The sequence below is a fragment of the Pagrus major genome, chromosome 2 (genome assembly GCF_040436345.1).
Source record: "Pagrus major chromosome 2, Pma_NU_1.0".
NCBI classification, from domain to species: Eukaryota; Metazoa; Chordata; class Actinopteri; order Spariformes; family Sparidae; genus Pagrus; species Pagrus major.
In genome coordinates, this window is record NC_133216.1 from 4,109,690 (window position 1) to 4,128,637 (window position 18,948).

General features: G+C 41.9%; 1 protein-coding gene across 1 annotated transcript in view; it reads right to left on the reverse strand.

The window, feature by feature from the left end:
• prx (periaxin) overlaps positions 1 to 18,159 on the reverse strand; it is a 32,866-nt gene extending 14,707 nt beyond the window's left edge. The window contains 7 exon segments of the mRNA XM_073483344.1: positions 59 to 300; positions 708 to 901; positions 2,054 to 2,213; positions 2,843 to 2,968; positions 4,444 to 4,551; positions 6,464 to 6,519; positions 18,017 to 18,159. Coding sequence (XP_073339445.1) covers positions 59 to 300; positions 708 to 901; positions 2,054 to 2,213; positions 2,843 to 2,872 — 626 coding nt within the window. The 5' untranslated portion in view covers positions 2,873 to 2,968; positions 4,444 to 4,551; positions 6,464 to 6,519; positions 18,017 to 18,159.
• Between the last annotated feature and the right edge of the window lie 789 nt (positions 18,160 to 18,948).

Here is an 18,948-nt window from a genome sequence, read left to right on the forward strand (position 1 = left end):
TAATGATGACAATTTCAACATGAAAAGCAAACACTGAAAGAACACAAACAAGGCCAACCTGATCCTTCTCTTTGCCTTCCCCGCAGCTGCTGCTCCTTCTGCTCCTCCCGCTTCGACCTTCACGCTCTTACTCTGTTTGAATTTAGGGAGAGAAAACTCCACGTCCACGTCACTCATCTCCAGTCTGGGGGGCGTTCCCTCGACCACCAGCTCCTCTCTGCGCTTCTCTTTCAGCCTCTTCAGACCAAAACGACCACCTCTCTTCTTCTTGGTCTTGAACGGCTTGCTGCCCTTCACACTCTGAAATACAAACAAACACACATTAAGAGGACCAGTCGACAACATTTGAGGGTCTGCAATGTATTGTCTGGTCTGGGTCTGTAGAGTATTGTCCTATTTGTTAAGGTGTTGGCTTTATGTAGGTTGAACGACTTAAAGGGGCACTATGTAGTTTTGGGGAAGAAATTCAATATAAGAATTTTGATCTTTACAATATTAATGAGGTTATAATACAAACGCAGACATATTATATATATAAATAAGGTCGTCAGAACACTGTTTAATACATAAAACTGAAAGTTTATAGAAACTACAAATGAGTTTTAAATCTAATTTGAGGCTATAAAAGAGAGGACTAAGTGATCACATTATTTATAAACAATGGAGAATTTATGTGACAAGTTGCATTTCGGAATATTATTGATTACCATTTTGGATATCTTGGCTTTGGGACCTTTGACCTCCAAACTGGGAACTCGAGGCCGCACGCTGACCTCCGCTCCAGGGATGGTCCTCTTCAGTTGGAAGCTGACCTTGTAAGGCTCCGCACACTGAAGGATCTTCAGAGCGTCTTCATACTTCACATTGTCGAAGTAGACCTTGGCACTCAGCAGCTGGTCACCTTCACACAGAGAACACAATGAATGAAAGAGTCAGTGTTAAGACCTGTCAAAGCTGCTGAAACTTTCACACCTCTCCATCTCAGTTTGCATTTTTATTGATTTGGGGTCTATCACGTATATATGCTATAAGTTTCCTGGGGGATAACAAATATACCTCATGATAGAGCAGTAGTGTCCTGCATCCAGTGGTTGGAAGATTAGCCAAAAACTGTACTGTAGTACAGCCGTTCATAATAAGAAGTACTCTGAGAATCTTGTCTTTGCTGACCTCCAGTGGTTTAACTTTTCACCTTCCCTCAGTGAAGTACAGGTGTACTCCAAGACCTCATGACATCACTGTTGGGTGTGGCTACAGGTGCAGCAAGCATACTTCTGCCCACAACCAGAAGGCTCTGCACACTGAAGGATCTTCATACTTAACATTGTGGGAGTAGACCTTGGCCAATAATTTGTGGCATTTCAATGTCAATTAAATACAGGTGTGTTCACTTTTTCACTTTCATCTGAGGTTGACCAACTGTACTCAAAATGTACTCCATTTTGTTTATAAAATAAAAACCTTTTAATATCTGCTTCTTGATTTTGCTCTGTCATCATTATAATTTGGTATGAAGCCCAATTCAATGGTTAATGTGATTGCACAGATCCACAACTGACAGAATTAGCATCTGGATACGTAAAGCAGGACACTGTAAACACAGTGCAAACACACCGACTTGCTGCCGTCTCTCAGCCCCGTAACAGCTGCAGGTCGCTGTAAACTGAGCTGATGCTTGTTAGCATTAGCTGCTAGCGCTGATAAGGGATATCAACAGTGAAAAATGAGAAAAAAAATCTTATCTAAACATGCACGTTCAGTACAATTATTGTTATGTGCCCAGGACCTTACTTGCAAATGATTACTGAGTTTTCTGCTCTTGAGATCACGTTAGTGGACAGTTGACACAACTATAATATATTTAATCTTTAGGGTTGAAAATAGTACTGAATATACAACGATACTATATTGATAATCAGGACATCATGTTCCCAAACCCAGGACACACACTCACCATGGCTCAGAGTTTGCAGTTTACATATTTTTATTTTATTTCTTGTGTGAATTATGTTCATTTTAAAGCACTGAGTATGTCAAACGTGACCGCAGGTACCTTCCTGTAGACTGAGATGTTTAGCAGCAGGTGAGTCTTTGAGGACATCTTTAACAAAGATCCCTCGCTGTCCTCCACCAGTCACGCTGTAGCCGCTGGCTCCAGCCTCCGCCTCCGTCTCCACCACGATTTCCACGATTTTAGAGGTTTCCTCCACACACTGAAACACGGACACACAACTTTTAATATCTCTAAGAACATAAACAATTTACAATCAGTCTCAGTAACAGAATATGTCATCTTCACTCACACATTGTTTGCTTAATAAAAGCTATAGTTTGAAAATATGAGAGAAAAATACAACAGCGATTCTGTGGATGCAAAATATAAATTATGCAGCTTCAAGCACATGCATCATATGAGAAACTGAATGTTCTTCCGTCCGTCTATTTCTCTTTTTTCTTAGATTAATAAACGAGCTTCAACACTGCTTTATGTCTTGTGTCACTCGCTTGAGTGAGTGCAGAATTTGCGGTACAGTTATTTGTCACTTCACACTTTACTTCTGAATCCATTTTATCCATTAAGCTGTCACAGAGGAAAGGTCACTCTATTCTTGGACTACATCCACTTTTCCGGTGACTGACCAGAGGAAATAACTTGTAGACGACTCAGAAAGGAAAGAGTGGATTGTGAACGTCATGAACCATCGGAGTGACATTTTCGTGTGCAGTGTCGTCCGTCTGCTTCTTCATCAGTGATTTATGGTAATTAGAAGTCTCCAGTTGCTGTTGAACCACTGAGTAGGAACTATTTTAGTCTGAGAGTGTTTATCAGACTGCTGCTTACCGTCTGTTCTTCTGTGGGCTCTGAGTCCATCTCTGGTTGGGCCAGTTGGCAGGTCGACTCTCTCAGATGACTTCTCTTCTGACTCAACACCTGCTTCAGCTCTGCATGAAGCTTCTCCTTCTGCACCTGCAGGCAACACAGACAACACGAGGTGAGCTCATCATGTCATGATGCCAAAAGAGCAACAAATCTAACACAAAATCTACTTAACTATGGCTGAAAAAGTGCTGCTCTAGTGGCATAACCATTAATTATTTGGGTTTTTTGCTTTTACATTTTTATTTTTGACTGTTTACTATTTTACTTCCATACTTTTAGAATTTCAATATTTTATCGTTGATAATCACTGCTCTTTTTTTTAGTTTGTAACGCACTTTGTGCTGCATTTTTGCATGAAAAGTGCTGTATAAATACAGTTTATTATAATGACACTTTTAAGATGTTGATAACATCACAACTTTCTGTCAATAAAACAAAAGTTATTTTGAATTTTCCTTTAAAAGTGTAATATTCATTAACTTTTATGCAAGCTACCTGTGTTAACATAATTACTTGTTTCCTGTTAATTTGATAATTACACAAAAAAAGAGAATGTAAAAATCTGACAATTGGTGCTACTTTTGAAAGCCTTTGTAGATCTTTGTAAATCCATTTATATCAAATTAAATATATTTAATTGGATAAATGTCTTCAGTATTTCATGATGGCATTAGATTAACTTTCAGATAACCTGTAATCAATAGTATTAAACTATAATGGAACAAAACACAGGAAATGTGTACGTAGTCTTTTTGTGTACTGTGGTTTAAAACCCCATTGTGTCAACACGCTTGTTAGCTACATTGATATTTCTGTTGAAAACCAGCAGGTGTCGCTGTCCCGCGACAGGCAGCTGCACCGCTTTGTGTCACAAAAACTCTTAAAATGCTAACGTGCTACATTTTAGTGCATGAATGTGGGTCAGAGTGTTTACAGCCGACACCTGCAGCTGGTTTCAGATTTGCCACATTCAGATGTTCTTTGTTGCCGACTTTGCGTCCAGCAGCTGGCGGTCACCTGCTGCAGTGTGAAAAGACCACGACTGGCATCTGTGCTGAGCTGGGAGAAATGAAAGGTTGTTTATGTGGTGGACAATGACCTCAGCAGATCGGGCCGGGACTATTGTGATCCAGTTTGTATGGGCTGCTGGCTGCTGGGGTCACCAGGTCGGCATTCTGAAGTGCAATGTAGTTCATAAAAAAATTTCCTGCATGCGACTGGAGGCTTGAGATCCTGAGATCAATGTCACAAGGACTCTGCTGTAAAGCACAGTGGCAGCATACACCAGGAGCATGCCTGACTTACAGTTGAGACAAACTTCCAAATTAGGGTACAGTTAACTTAAACTTTCTTATTTAGTTAATTTTTCTCCCAGAGCATTTCTAAACAATTTCATCCACACACTCTAACATCCTTGGAGATGCATAGAGGTAGCCTGTTGATGATTTCCCTTGTGTGTGTCACTGTTTTGCTGTTCTAGTGGTGTTGAATTCATGCAGGAGGGTTTTTGCGTGTATTGCAATGTGTGTGTGTGTGTGTGTGTGTGTGTGTGTGTGTCTCACCACTCTCTCGGGGCTCTCCTGTTCGTCTGTGGAGCCGCTGTGGTGAGGGTTGCGTTGTGGGGCAGAGGGGGATCTGTTCGAGGGGGGCGACCGCCTCTTGTCTTTTACCTGCCCAGAGAGCAGCAGACAGCGTTAAGTCACTTTGAAATGTTCATGCAGTCGAGGTTGTCAGAGCGGTTTTACCCTTTAACTCAACTAACAACATTATTTGAGCCTCCACGGTAGCTTTGTACTGCAGCTGCTGGGAGACTGGTGGGGGAAAACCTAAGGAACATGGGGACTGTGATTTGAATTTTCTCAATTTATTTCAACAATCAGTGACATTCTCAGCGTTCAACACTCCACTGCTCCAGTGAGGCTACTGAACAGAAGAAAACTGGCTGTGCTGGGAAGCTGCAGGCTCCAAGGTTTTTATATATACAGTATGTTATGAAGTGCACGGTTCAGTCAGCTTTCACTGCAAGAATTACAAGGAAATACAAGCTGTGGATTTTTGTACTCTGGATGCCGACCATGAGCTGCTGTTGCCAGTCCTCTTGAGGATGTGGTCGTGACGCCCCACAAAAAAGAATCTGAAACAGTTTCTGATGGCTGGACTTCAGTCAGAACATGACAACATGGCTTTTATCTCTGAGGAAGCTAAACTCATCATCAGCAGCAGCATCATCTCCAGTTGTCTCATTACAGAACATTTTACTCGCTGCTTCGTATCTCAACTTATGTTTCAAAGACAGGACACGGTCTATGCCCTAATTTAGGATTCCTAACTCAGTTTGGATGGCTCTTTATTAGGTAAATTCCTATCCAAAAATAAGACCAGATTTTTTCTAAATGCAGTTAAACCAGATTCTGTAAAAACCAAAAATCCTAAATGTCATCCTAAACTGAGTTAAGATAGGATTTCAGACTTTCACGCGCAAAGGCCCCAGATCACTGAGCGTCTCCTTTCTTTTACTATGATTGAATTTATTTCTGTTATGTACAGATATCGTCACAGGAGAAGGTTGGAGGAGGGGCAACGCGACATGCTGACCTTGTTTATTTCATTTAATCTGAATATAGATCCCCCAGAACCTTTAGTGTTCTTCTCATATGACTGCAACAGCTGGACTTTGTTAGCTGGACTAAAATCAAACCAAACTACCTTTTACCTCTTTTCTGGAGGAAACCTGTCATGTTCCAGCCTCCCATATCTCCTTCCTCTGGCTGCTTGATTCATAAACTCTCACATAGTTAATCTTGTAAAAACATCCTGTTTTAGCACTTCATCTGTGGTCAAGCTGCCATGAACTCTCACACGTACCAACTAGCCCACAGATTTCCAGTCCAGGTTTTAGTTAGGCCTGCTCACTTAGAGGATGTTTTCTCAACCAAATACCTCTTTTTAATCCTTTTTTAACACTTGAATCAGCTACTGTGTGAAAATCAATGTCATAAACTACCTAGTTACACATATGCACATTGCACACACACACACACTCAGTACCCTACAGCCAACTTTAAAACATAAAGCTAGATTGATTTAGTACCTTGTATATGACGTTAAGTACACAACCAAAACTAATGTACAACTCTCCTCATAAAGTGCAATGAAGCACTAAATTGTAAGCGTATTAGACGAGCCTAACATCCTCAGTGAAGTACATTCTTGTGCAGCAACAAACAGTAACATCTGTCGACACTCATTTCTTTCATCACATAAAAGAATCGCTCCGCTGAGTTGAAGTGTCGGCTGTGGATTCAGAGCTGATGTGCAGCGTGTCATCACTGTGTGGAGGACAGATGGCACATTTAAAATGGAACGAGCATATAGAAATAAAACATGTACCGTCTCATTCTCATTGAATACTCGTAGTTTGTCATGTTGATCATCTCATTATTCAACTGTTTAAGGCATCAAATCTTTCATCTTTAACATTATACCTGCTCACTCTTGTGTAACAGCTCTCGCTAAAGATAACGACCCTCGCCTGGTTGTTTTATGTATCTGCATGAACAGAAGGGAGTCGTGTTTACTTACGGCTGGATCTCTGGTCTGGCTGAAAACATGGCTGTCCTCTTGGTCTCTGTCAGAGTCTGAAACAGAAAAAAAAGGACAACTCAGGTTATTCTGCTTATCGCTTATTTAATCCAATTAAATGGTGACTGCAATGAAGTGCATTCTTATCATTTCTTGAACTGCTGTCCTTTAGATAAAAGCACATAAAGAGGGACTCTATTAAACTAACACCTATTAAATAACCTCAAACTGATTCTGCAAGAGCTGCATAGAAAGAGGAATAGATTCACTGTGCTCGCCTCGCTGCAGTCTGTGATGAGTTCAGTGTACCAGAGACAGACCACTTTGTTGATTTTATCCTTTTTCTTTTACAAAGTCTGGGAACTTCCACATTTCCTACATTGCTACCAGAGTGATGGATATACTTTCGTTCAGTTTGAAACGGCATCATCAGCTTTCACAGCATCTGTGTAAATTTCTGTTTCAGTGAGTTTTTAATCCACAAAGTGTCTGGCAGGATGACACCAGTCAACGCTGACGTGCCATCAAAACAGGAATGTACACTATCGCATAAGAATAAATTAGCTCCTGTAGCGTTCTTATGAAAGTGTAGCATCAGGTGTTCATGTCAAGCTCGTGTATGTGGAGTTCAAGAGTCTGTAATAGTGACACAGCTGTCAGTGTGAAGCTTCTGGGACGGCGTTCTTGAGATTCTTTCCGTCATCTTGTTCATGCCTCTGCACCGGCTACACGAGCCCAAACCATCCAAACTTTCCACTTAGACACATTTAGGAAACCAGTGATACAACTGCAACAGCTCGAAAACGTCCATGACGGTCAAAATAACCAAAGATGTTCAGCTAAATCAATACAATTGCAAAATAATGATTTTGCAGCAGCATCAACCTTTACACTATGTCTTAAACTAAATCTGAATCAGCTGATTAAAGTGATGCCGGGAGCCAAACAGTGAACTGTTTTACTTTAAGAAAGCAAACACACACATATACATATAGACATATACCCAGAGTTTCTTAAATTTCTCACATACACTCACACTGTATCTTACAGCCATCACAATCAAAGGATGAGACGTTTGTTCTTGTTTGTTGTGGCACTGAGAAAGGAAGTTCCTAACTTTACTGTATTTTCTTTACTTCTCAGACAGTGCACATACATTAGTAACATCTGTATAAAAGTCATAAACAGAAAGAATAATTTCACTCTGTTTTAGGACTAGCAGGGATGTCACCCACCCATAGTGGGGGAAAAGGACAAAGCTTCTCTGGGCCCCAGTCACTCGGGGGGTCAATGTAAGACAGCAATAATCGTGTCCATCCAATTATAAGAGATAATAACCAAATTTGTTTTCTTTTTTTGTACGCAAACGTAAAAAGTGGCAGCCAGCCAATGTCCCCCTACTTAAAGTGAATTTTCTCACTATGTCAGGACTTGAACATAAATTGTGTTGCCAGAAAAGAAAAGAAAATAATAGGGAGCTTGCAGGGGCTCTACACTCAAACAGTAATATAATGACCAACTTTTTTTGATTTGTGAAGCAGACTTGGGGAGGGTCGGGCGGGCCTGCAGCCAAATACAGTAAAAAGGACCGGACCAAGGCCAGACAGACTAGATTCCAGTGCTAGCTTCCTGTCCGCTCAGACAGTCAAGGTTGCCAGGCCGGCAAATATTTTAAATGTATTTGGTATCCATCGACCAGTCACCATGGAGCACTGCTAAGCAGAAACACGGCCAGCGGGAACCAGTGAAGCTCAGCATTTCGAGCACCGACTATGAAACACATCAACATCAACAAAAACTCTTCTAAGCTCAGAGTTGTTAAAACTTCTATATTTCCACAGTAACTTGGTTGGTTGTACAAACAGCAGCACCTGGACCGAGCCGTCTCTGCAGGAATCGTTTCAAAACTTCATTATTTAAAGAAGTCATTAATTTAACTGAAGACTTGGCAGAATGTGTGGAAGGCCCTCCCCTGGTCAGTTTACCATCAGTCCATCAGCGACATATCTCTGCTCGAACAGGAATCACTTGGCTTTCCGTCACCGCGGCCCCCAGCGATCCCATTCCTCACAGGCCGGCCTTCATGTGATCACTTTTTTAACTGCCTTAGTTTAGCTATGTGTGTGTGTGTGTGTGTGTGTGTGTGTGTGCGAGGGAGAAAGCCCATCTGTGTGTTTGGGCGTGTAGAGTGTCAGCATGCAGCAAGGATGTCGTGCCTGTTTGGGTGGGTTGGATGTATCTGGTATCTAGGAGGTCACAGGAACACATAACACACATTCAGTGCCGCCCGGCCGTCAGTGTATCGGTCGCAGAGGAGCAGGACGCAGATCGACTCTTAACACGTGAAGTGATACGCTCTTAAGTGATGAGAAGGGAGACATCAAAACCACCCTGAGCTCCTGTTAGATCACTAACTCTGCTGCTCCTGCAGTGATAATGAGATATAATAATACATAACATAATGAGCCCCATGTTGAGACTATAATCATTTTTTTATTCTGTGAAGGTCTGATGTTATTGTGAGACAAATACCTACAATAACAATCTGATATTGGACACTGTCGGGACATTTCTTTTCATTTAATTTCCCAGATCAAACATCTAGAAATGAAACAATGAAGAAATGCTGCTTGTGCTGAAAAGTGCTGAAAACATTTTCTTTCAAAGTGAATTCAGCTTTGTCACATGCTCGTCAAACAGAGATGTTCAGCTCGACGTGATGAGATCGAGGCTTTCTAACTATTATTTCTGTGCTGAGTGACTGACGTTGTCTCAGCAGGTGCAGCCACTACACTGCTGTGTTAATGGCCTTAAAGTGGCAGTCAGAGTACAAATGAGCAGTCGTCACTGCTGTCTTTCATTAACGTACAGCACACAAGACAGTGACAGTGATGTGCAGGACGGCAGTTTAAATTTTGGTCTACAAATAGTAGTCTTGTTATGAAAGTGGTAGATTTCAGTCACAAAAGGTAAAGTTTTCCTGAACTCTGACTTTATAAACTGCAGTCACACCTCTGGAGGAAAACAGCATATTTCACTTTAAGTTAAAAGCTATGTGTTATACTTCTACTGCACCTGACAGCAGCTTTAAACTGCAGCTCTGTGTGACAGACAGACGGCAGCAGGTGGAGGAGGTGGCACTCCCTGGACGGAGCAGAGGAATGGTGGGATGGTGGAGGAGGAGGAGGAGGAGGCGGAGGAGGTGAACATTTGAAATGCCTTGCAGCCCAGTCTTTTTATAGATCAGACCCACACATCTGCAGGCCTCCACACGCCTGATGACCTCCCCAATCAGCACGGACCCCCACCCTGCTGCATATGTACTGTAGGTACAGACAAGTGAAGAGGGGGAAGCTAAAATTCCAACCCTGACTCCTGTTTGTTTATTACTAAACTGATCCACTGCTGAACAACACATCACTGATATGTTCACACTGTAGCTGCTCAGTCACCAGGATAAAATGTTAGCATTTAACATTTCTGCCAACCACAGACACGTCTTTACACATATGTCTATATGTGTATGTGCCATATTGACAGGTGTCACATCAAGTTTACATTACACGATATATTGACCAGCCCTAACCTGTTCGAGGTTGCTGCTGGTTGACAGTGAATATAGTACGACGGTCTTGTTAAAAGCAGATTTTATCTTCAGGAAAAACAAATGACAGAATAACAAGTGGACATAAAAGTTCTTCAGGCTGTCAGGTTGTTTGTATTCTTGCTGTGGCACAGATCAACATCAAAGATGCATACGCTCACACATCCACAGTGTTTACAGTGTGACAGTCACATCCACAGACTCAGACACACACTGGCCCCAAATCTCTTTGGTGCTTTGTGCCGTGCACCAACCAAGTCAAACTGACAAAAGCCATTTAAAAATATCCAAGAGGCAGAATCAAATCACAAACACACAAAAAAGTTCACACAAGTTTGCCTCCTGTCTTGGATGAGGCATGCTCCTCGGCTATTTTCAAACAAATTATTCTATTCTATTCTATTTATTAATCAAACTGAATAATTATCTGTTCAATTGGTACAAAAAGTTTAAATTCCTAATAATTTAGTGGCTAAGAGGCAGAGCATCCTGCTAATGACAGCCATGATGCAGCTGAAGACTCTCAGTCTGACTCATGATGGGCTCTGAATTTGAAGATCAGAGAACAAACCAGGAAGCTGAAGAGCTTGTTGGTGCTGTCAGCCACTCTGCAGTTTGTCTGGAAGGAGCTGGATTAAGTTGTCTGGAGTGATAACGCAGGCGGGTTTGTTAGTGAGGTCATAGAGTGGAAAAGACAGCTTAAACACAGTCTGACAGCACCTTTCAACTGCAGCACAGAGTCTGTGCAAAAGGCTTAGTCACAACAACATGACTAATGCCTTTTTACTTTCTCTGTCAGCTTTACATGTCATCATTCTTTATTAGAGGGTGCTCGCACACAGATTAAGGACATTTACATATTCACAACGAGAGGCTGCACAGCTGCAACATTTCTCTCTTAATGTGGGTAAGTGAGAACAACCAGTGCAGTATATAGTATGTAGCTCACATGAACACCAAACTAAAAGGTGCATTGTTAAATAAATGCTTAAAAACTGAGCATTTTATCACCTTTATCTATATTTCTAACAATAACATGTCAAGAGTCACTTGAATTATCACCTGAATCTTCGGCACCCTTCGGCTTTACTGAGCTTTATTGCAAGTTGTAGGTCATTGTTTATCTGTGAAACACAATTTTACTGTTTTGGTTCACTCTCGCCTCTCATGGTGTCATTTTTGGGCTGCAGCAGCCAGCTGTTCTCAAAGAAAAAGGTCTAAACACTCAGCACTAAACAGCAGGCAGAGACAGGAGCCCGCTTGTGTATAGTGAAGCACTTAGCAGCTTAAGAACCTGATATTTTCCCCAGAAGTTGGTAGAGAGCACTACAAAGTAAACAGAGGACTTAGATTCATCATCATTGACGTTCAGGAAGGATCATTCTGGTTAAAGAAACAAAGTTAGTAAAGGACATGAAGAGGGAATGAAAAGAGATCCCCAGTTTGGAGGTTCATCCTAATCAGACCAGAATGTCAGTACCAGTAGATTCATAACACAACCACTTTCTTCTGTGCGGTTTCTGTGATGGGATGCCAACTGCCTGTCCACCACTCCGACCTCTACACCCCCACTAAAGGGCATGCTACTTCCTGCATTTGCACATTGGCTTATGGACATAATTGCTGGGACACCAGACTTTGTGTGTGTAAGGTCGCACTCTTCATACACACAATCATCCGCCCTGTTTTTGTAGCCGTGTAACAACAGATAGCTAATTTGTGATCATTCAAACAACTGCAAGAAATCACTCGTCAGGAAATCCTCACCACAGTTCAACAACTTTTCCTGATGAGGACAGTCTCTTTAGAAGAGTGACTGATAGTTGTGATTTCCTGTTCGCACCACTGTTCGAGACCACTTACAGACCATGACTTGCCTCTTGTTTCAAACCTTTTCATTTTAGCACTGGCCAGTGTTTTTTGTGAAACTTAAAGCAACGTAAAGTTTCAACATATCTGTGGTTTGCAGAAACACAATGCCAACATTCACTCTGGTGACTGGCTTGTTGTTTTGTCCTGCACTGTCCTCCTCTGACTTCCAGCAGCAGCCTCATGAAACTCTGCTGCTCTAATCCTGTCCAGCGGCTGCTCTAAGCCTATTAGAGATGGACAAGTTAATGATGTTATAGTTGGCTCAGTAATGGCTGGACTGGAGCATCAGGTGTCAACCCTAAGAAAACAACCACCTAACTGCCCTTTAAGAAGCTGATAACACTGGTTCGACATCACACTCTGCAGCGGTGATGCGGCACATGAGAGACAGCTGGGGATGTGTGTTTGTGATTTATTTGTGGCCTGAAGTATTATCAGCAGAGGCCAGATATCGACAAAAATAGGTTTTCTCCTCACACACTTACATAACGGTACACACACACACACACACACACAGGAAATACCGCAACACTTTTTCACAATTGGTGGCAGCCGGAGTGCATAACACAAATCTTATTGGATCTAATTTTAGGACAATCGCACGACCAGCGGAGGGAAACTGTTTCTATTGCAGACGGCAGACTGACTTTAAATACTTCAACAACCTGCATCGGTTCCTAAAAAACACATCACTAGTGTCCTCTGAGAGCAGGAACACAAGATTCCCACTGGTCCTTGGAATTTAGTCCTTGAAAGTTTGAATAGAAATTAAAGTTCTTCTGATATTTCTTTACTTAATGTCAGTAAACACGCGACTCTCTGCTGTCTGCATGTGTCTGCAGTTGTGTCACTGTTTCACACGACTCCTGCCTCAAGAAAGTGTGACGGTCATGTGCGTGCATGACTGACTGAAATCAAATGATGCAGGGCAAGCAAGCCATATCTGTAACACAGCACAATTGAGAAGTGTTCACACATTCAGGCCTCTCTCTCTTTTAAATAGTTGTCTGTGAGCTTCTGTAAACTATGCCATATTTGGTCCTTAAATGTGAGGGAATTTGTCTTGGAAAGTCCTTGAATTTAATGTTTAAGAAATTGTGGGAACCCAGACTGAACATCTTCTGGAGAATAAAGCAGCAGTATAATGCAGTTTTTGTCTTTTTACATTAAAAATTGTAAATCTCTTTTTTACTCTGTCTCAGAACTGTTGAATTGATTGCCAGAATAACCAAATGACAGCTTCACAGTGACCTTTAAAGGGCAGTATCGGACATTTGATTGGTTTGAGGAGCATGGGCACGAAGATGACTGGACAATCAAATCAAAACATCACCAACAGAAGAATAAAGACAATATCTGACAAAAAAGGAAATGAAACTGGAATGAATAACCCTCTGCAGTCTTGTGAGATAAAGAAAAGAAAAGAGTTTTCAAACATTCAGTTTTTAACTTCTCTTCTCAAACAGTGCAGGAGCCTCAGACATGAGGGTCGACTCCAACATAACAAACACATGTTGGCAGTGTGCAATAAGCATGAACAAATATCAAAGATAGATTACACTTAAGGGACACTTCACCCAAATTACTGCAAAAGCATCTTCCCACCTGCACTGTAGTAGCCAGTCTAATAGTTGTGGTGTTATGTGCAGAAGTTCAGCCTCCACCAACATACAATGAAGGTGAAAAGAATTTCACCTCTGTCAACATTATTTATGAGGGACTTTTTATTAGTAACTGCAGTGTTATACACGTTGAACTGTTTACAGTGAGGTCTGTGTAATATCCAAACTAACAAGGACATTGTTTGTGGAAAGACACTCCACTGGTTTGGTTTTACAGATAAAGGTCAGTTCACTGAGCTCAGGAGGAGTACAAGTGAAAACAGTTACATAACGTCTTTTTAAATCTTTAATGGAGAACCTGCATTACATACTTGGGGAATTTGAAAAATGTGGGACAGGAGGTTCTGATGAAAATATGCTATTGGTTGCTTCTCTGGGAAATAAAGGACTCAGTGTTGCAAAAGTCTCGATCTCCACTTCAGCTCTGTTTTTAATCTGTCTCTCGTGTATCCAAAAAATTTAATGAAGTGCATCACTTACTCCTTCAAATTAAGATTTTCTACAGGATGGGCATCTCAAACAACACTTCCATACTTTGTTATGACTGTGAACTTCAGTCTGTCATCATTATTTAACATAAATGACATTTAATCGTTTCCTTATACAGTAACATGAAGTCTTATGATAGTCAAAACCAGTCTGCTATACTGATTCAGGAAAAAATGAGACCGACTAAGGTCCTTGTGATGAAGACAAACCTTTTATTCAATTGGCTTTTGTCCAAACCAACTTACAAACAATCCAAGCCACAGTCGATCAAGGAGAAGTACTCAATGCTTCACCGCTAAGTTTCACGTTCCACCCGACAAGTGCTTCAAGGCTTCAGGTGCAGGAAATAACACAAAGTACATATCAGGTGACGGGATTCTTAAGATGCTGGCTATCAGTCATCAGTTCATTCACAAGAGCCAACATCAACATGGCATTGTGTTTCTGATCTGCTGTTAGTCATGCAGTCACACATCCATCATCAGAGGTGAAGAAAAGATCATTTTAAAAAAGTCTGTTTTCACTTCTGGTAAAGTGCTGCTGATGCTGCCAGAAGATCTGTTTTTGTTGTGATGTGTCAGAAGCCAAAGAAACTTAAAGCCCCCCTGCGGTCAAAGATGAGTTTTTCTTCTTTTCCCTTCAGCTGAAAGTTTGAGCTTTACTTGTGTTGAATAATTTATGTGCAGTTTGACACTAGAAGGCCTGTGGGCATGATTTGGGGCATCACTAATAGTTTGGAAGCCAATCCTGGTCCAATATTCAGCAGACGTAGTGCGATGTGGAGCCTTTAAGTCTACAGGACTTTACAGTGAAGAAGGAGACATCTTGTTTGAAGTAGTTAAAGTTCTGAAATGACACAAATCTGCATAATCATCTGAGGACATAACTTTGAGGAATTTGACAAAATATTAGAGCTTTTTTGTGGAAAAACAATATCAATGTGTTTCTATACATCTTAAAAATATGTCTAGAGCGGATCCTTAAGTCTACAGATGAGCAAATGTTGGCAAGTTTCAGTGAATAACTAATGATGTACTTAAAATATTGATCATCTGTGTCCGTCTACATCAAATACAGTAACTGTGTAAAAGTAAAAAGGGTTGGATGCTTCAGCTACCACTACACCACCTCTTTTACAGTCAAAGTTTGTGAAAGTTGTTGGTGTTCAGGAGGAAGCAGACTGTAATAATTGGATGGACAAAGCGTGCTGCTCCACTTCAGCAGGAGAAGGCAGAGAAAGCCTGTGGAGCTCGGTGGCTACATCAGACCCTTGACACTGTCAGGACTTTGACTCCACCTGAGCTGAATGTTTGGGAAGTGCTGCAGCTGCGAGCCACTTTAGATAAAAGCATCCCCCAAAAAGCTCAACGTCCAAACCATTCAAGATGAGTGAGACAGATCTCAGGGTGTCTCCTGACTATTTGAGACATCAGATGGTCAAAACAAGACACACCCGCAGGCGTGAGCCTCTGGACAGGAAATGCCTCCATGTAAACAGGAAACAGAGATTTTTGACAGATACACTTTTCACATGGTGACCACACATGGCTCTGGTCATCTGAGGATATACATCTGCCACAGACTGTCAACTGTATTTCTCATTTTATAGGAATAAATATATTTAAGTAGTATTTTGAATATTAGATGACAGGCGCTCTCCAGTCATTTGTTTACACGAGTCTTCCTTCCTGAAAAATCCTCTCCGCTCTCTGTGTACACTGACGGAAGTTCACCCTTGTATGTACGTCAAGCAGTGTTTCCTCATGAGGTATCCCTCCTGAGTTGCCCAATCAACTCTTGACCTTACTTCCTGGTCTAAAATTAACCCCACCCACAACCGCAACCACCTCCGCCCGAGGTCTGTCGCCAGGAAACTGCTATCATCATCCATCATTTCATCTGTGACGTCATTTACTCTCAGCTCATGGATGCACACACACAGACTACACCCGCTGCTGCACATCTTCCTGAGCGACATGTTGCCTCCAAATAAAGTTCTTCATCCACAATAACAAAATGCCACAAGAGTTTGAAACCGGAGATTTTATTTGTGGCATCAGACTCAGACCTGCGATCCCTGTGACAGCCTGTACCCACAGAATTAGTGGAGTGTTCAGTTACTGGCATCCATTTAAACAAGGCCAGCTGGAGTAAAGAGAAGTTTGGCAGCTACAGTTATGATACAGAGACATCAACAACTTTAACTTCCATATCCGCAAACATATTCAAGCATCGTCTTGACTGCTGAAAGTGTACAGAGACAGAAGAAGTCTCCAAAAGTTTACACAAAGAAAATACTAAAGTTGTCACCAGAAGTAAGGCGTTAATACTGTCGCGTTTACTGGAAGTTCAGGGTCACTTATTGCTCTGTAGCTGACATTACAAAAGAGTTAATAGTGAATTCAGGCTCAGTACTTTCACAAAAGTATCAGAAGGCTCTGTGTTTTCTTTCACACTAATCAATTACAAGCAATAAATCATCATCAGCAGAAAACAGTGAATCAGTCTGAACAGGTCGACCTGAACGAGTGGAAATACAGAGAGGCAGGAAAAACACCTGACAAGCAAGGCCCTGATGTAAAAGTTGCAGGTGTATTCACAGGACTTGTTCTTATTGCAAAAGTAAGTTGTGTTCTGTCATGAAATGAATGTACATGCTAGAGTTAAGATAACAGGCCATGTTAATGTAAGATGTGTTTTATTGGCTCATGCTCTTCACTGCTGTGTATTTGCCCTGTTAAGCTCTGCGCTCCACTAGTCCGTCCTGCTGTTGGGCAGTTTGAGTCGGAGGATGAACTCCAACAGAGCAGAAAATGGAGAAACAATCTTTCTGACTGTAAATTAATTAATATTATAATGTAATATTTTGTGTTGTAGGGAAGTCACAGTTTGGATAATCCATCATGCATACGGATACATTTTGGCTTATTTTAATTTTGTTCTGGTCCGTGTTCGGTCTTCTTATCAAATCACAAGGTTTGGCATAATGTACACACCAATATGTTTTCTGTGGCCCCAGAACTAACCAGTGCGTACATTATGTAACTCAGAGGTACAGAGTGGGTGTGTTGTGGCTCCAGCCGTCCCTGTACCCACTCTGGGCCAACAAACATACCAGGCCAGTGTACGAGCTCTGCGGTGGAGCTGGAATTGGGGGGCAAACAGATCCTGTGACCATCACACTGCAGCTGTCGCTGGTGTGTAACATTAAGACAGGGGCTATTTGAAATGACCGCCTACTGCCACCAGCAGCTCTGTCAGCTCTGCTCTGCAGCAAAAAGCTTCTTAAACGTATTTTTGTCTGGGACACTAATGTTTAGGTGCTTTTTTATAAATGATTCAGTGTCCTGTGCTGGAGGCCGCACCCATCTGGCTCTCCTAAAGGTTGAATAAATGCTACAAATAATTTTCAAGTGTTATTCGACCCCGGTCTGCTTACAAAACACTCTTATAAACTTGGAGTCATAGTGACATGCCACACTGCAAATAGTTACCCTGAAGCCCAGTGAATACTCAAGTGTTTGTAACCAGCAACTGGCATGTTGGAATAAACACAAGCGGCAGCTGTCTTACTAAAACTGTCTTTGCATTTAAACAGCTTGCTATTGTTATCCTCTCAAGTCAGCAATGTGCAGTCTGCAGTCTGCTGCTACATAAACTATTCTGCATAGCTCCTAGCAGCTCCTGAGCTGCCGAATGTTGAAGCATTATCTCAGAAAATAAAACAAGTTCTCAGGCTGATTTAAAACTAAATTAAACAGACAAACAGTAGAGACTCAGAGCAACAAAGGCACGGCCGCTGAAGGTGCCTCAATACTGCTGCTTCTCCAGAAATTAAGTTTTCAGTCGCATTCAGACTTCTAACACCTGCTTTCCTCTCTGCACAGAGCAACACCTTCAGGTATCAACAGACTGCACCTGGTCATCAGCACAGACACTTTATTGGACCATATCCATCCAGCCTACCTTACTCCTCAGCCTCGGCGTGGGTTCCTCCAGCAGTTCAAAGGTGACAGACCTCCACCTGCAGCAGCACAGCTTCAATCTCAGCCTCTCTCTTTTTTCTTTTCTTCTCACGTCTCCCTCTCTCTAATGTTCACTTCCTGTCTGTCCTCAGCTGTTCTCCTTCACTTGTTCTTGTTGTTCTTGGTGGTTATCTGATCTTTTCCCCCTCTCTTTCTGTCTAAGGCCTTTGCCCCTTGTCACCAGCCAGCCTGTTGCTCCCCTCACTGAAGCCTCAGGCCTGGCCCGGGCCCATGGCATCTCTGGGACGGACGCATCCGGCTGCCTGATTGGCCCGAGAGCAGAGAGATGCCCTCCATATTAGGGCAGAAACAGGCGGGGCTGCGATAAAGGAGGGAGGAGAAGAAGATAACAAAGTTTGTGACATAGTAGTCTGTCTGTCTGAGAAGTGAGCCTACTGACTGTTTGTCCCTCTGTCTCTCAGATGACTGCAGCATGTCGCCACACAAAAACCAGCACAGCTAAATGAAATCCATCATAAAATATACACAAAAACAGAGCTGTGCTGGTAGGTGACTTAAAGCCGATAAATGAGAACTTGTTGCAGCTCTAACACTAATTGGTACATTGATTTTAAATGATCTGTGGCCAAGTGTTGTTCTTCTTTAGCACGAGATCAGCACAATTATCAGGAAAATAACCCTAAAGGTTCCTTCCCCTGTTTCCAGGAAGAGTTTAAAGTGATATAGTAATGAAAGCTGTATGAGTAGACCTGGCTACATCAGCAATATTCACTTAATGATGCATCTTTTTTAAAACATAGGCTACAGGCTATAAAATATAAGATCAAGGGTCAGTCTTTCTACTTTGGATAATGCTCCTCCTCACCTACCATCCAGCTGTATACTGCTGAGTTTGCATGAAGTGTGCAGCGA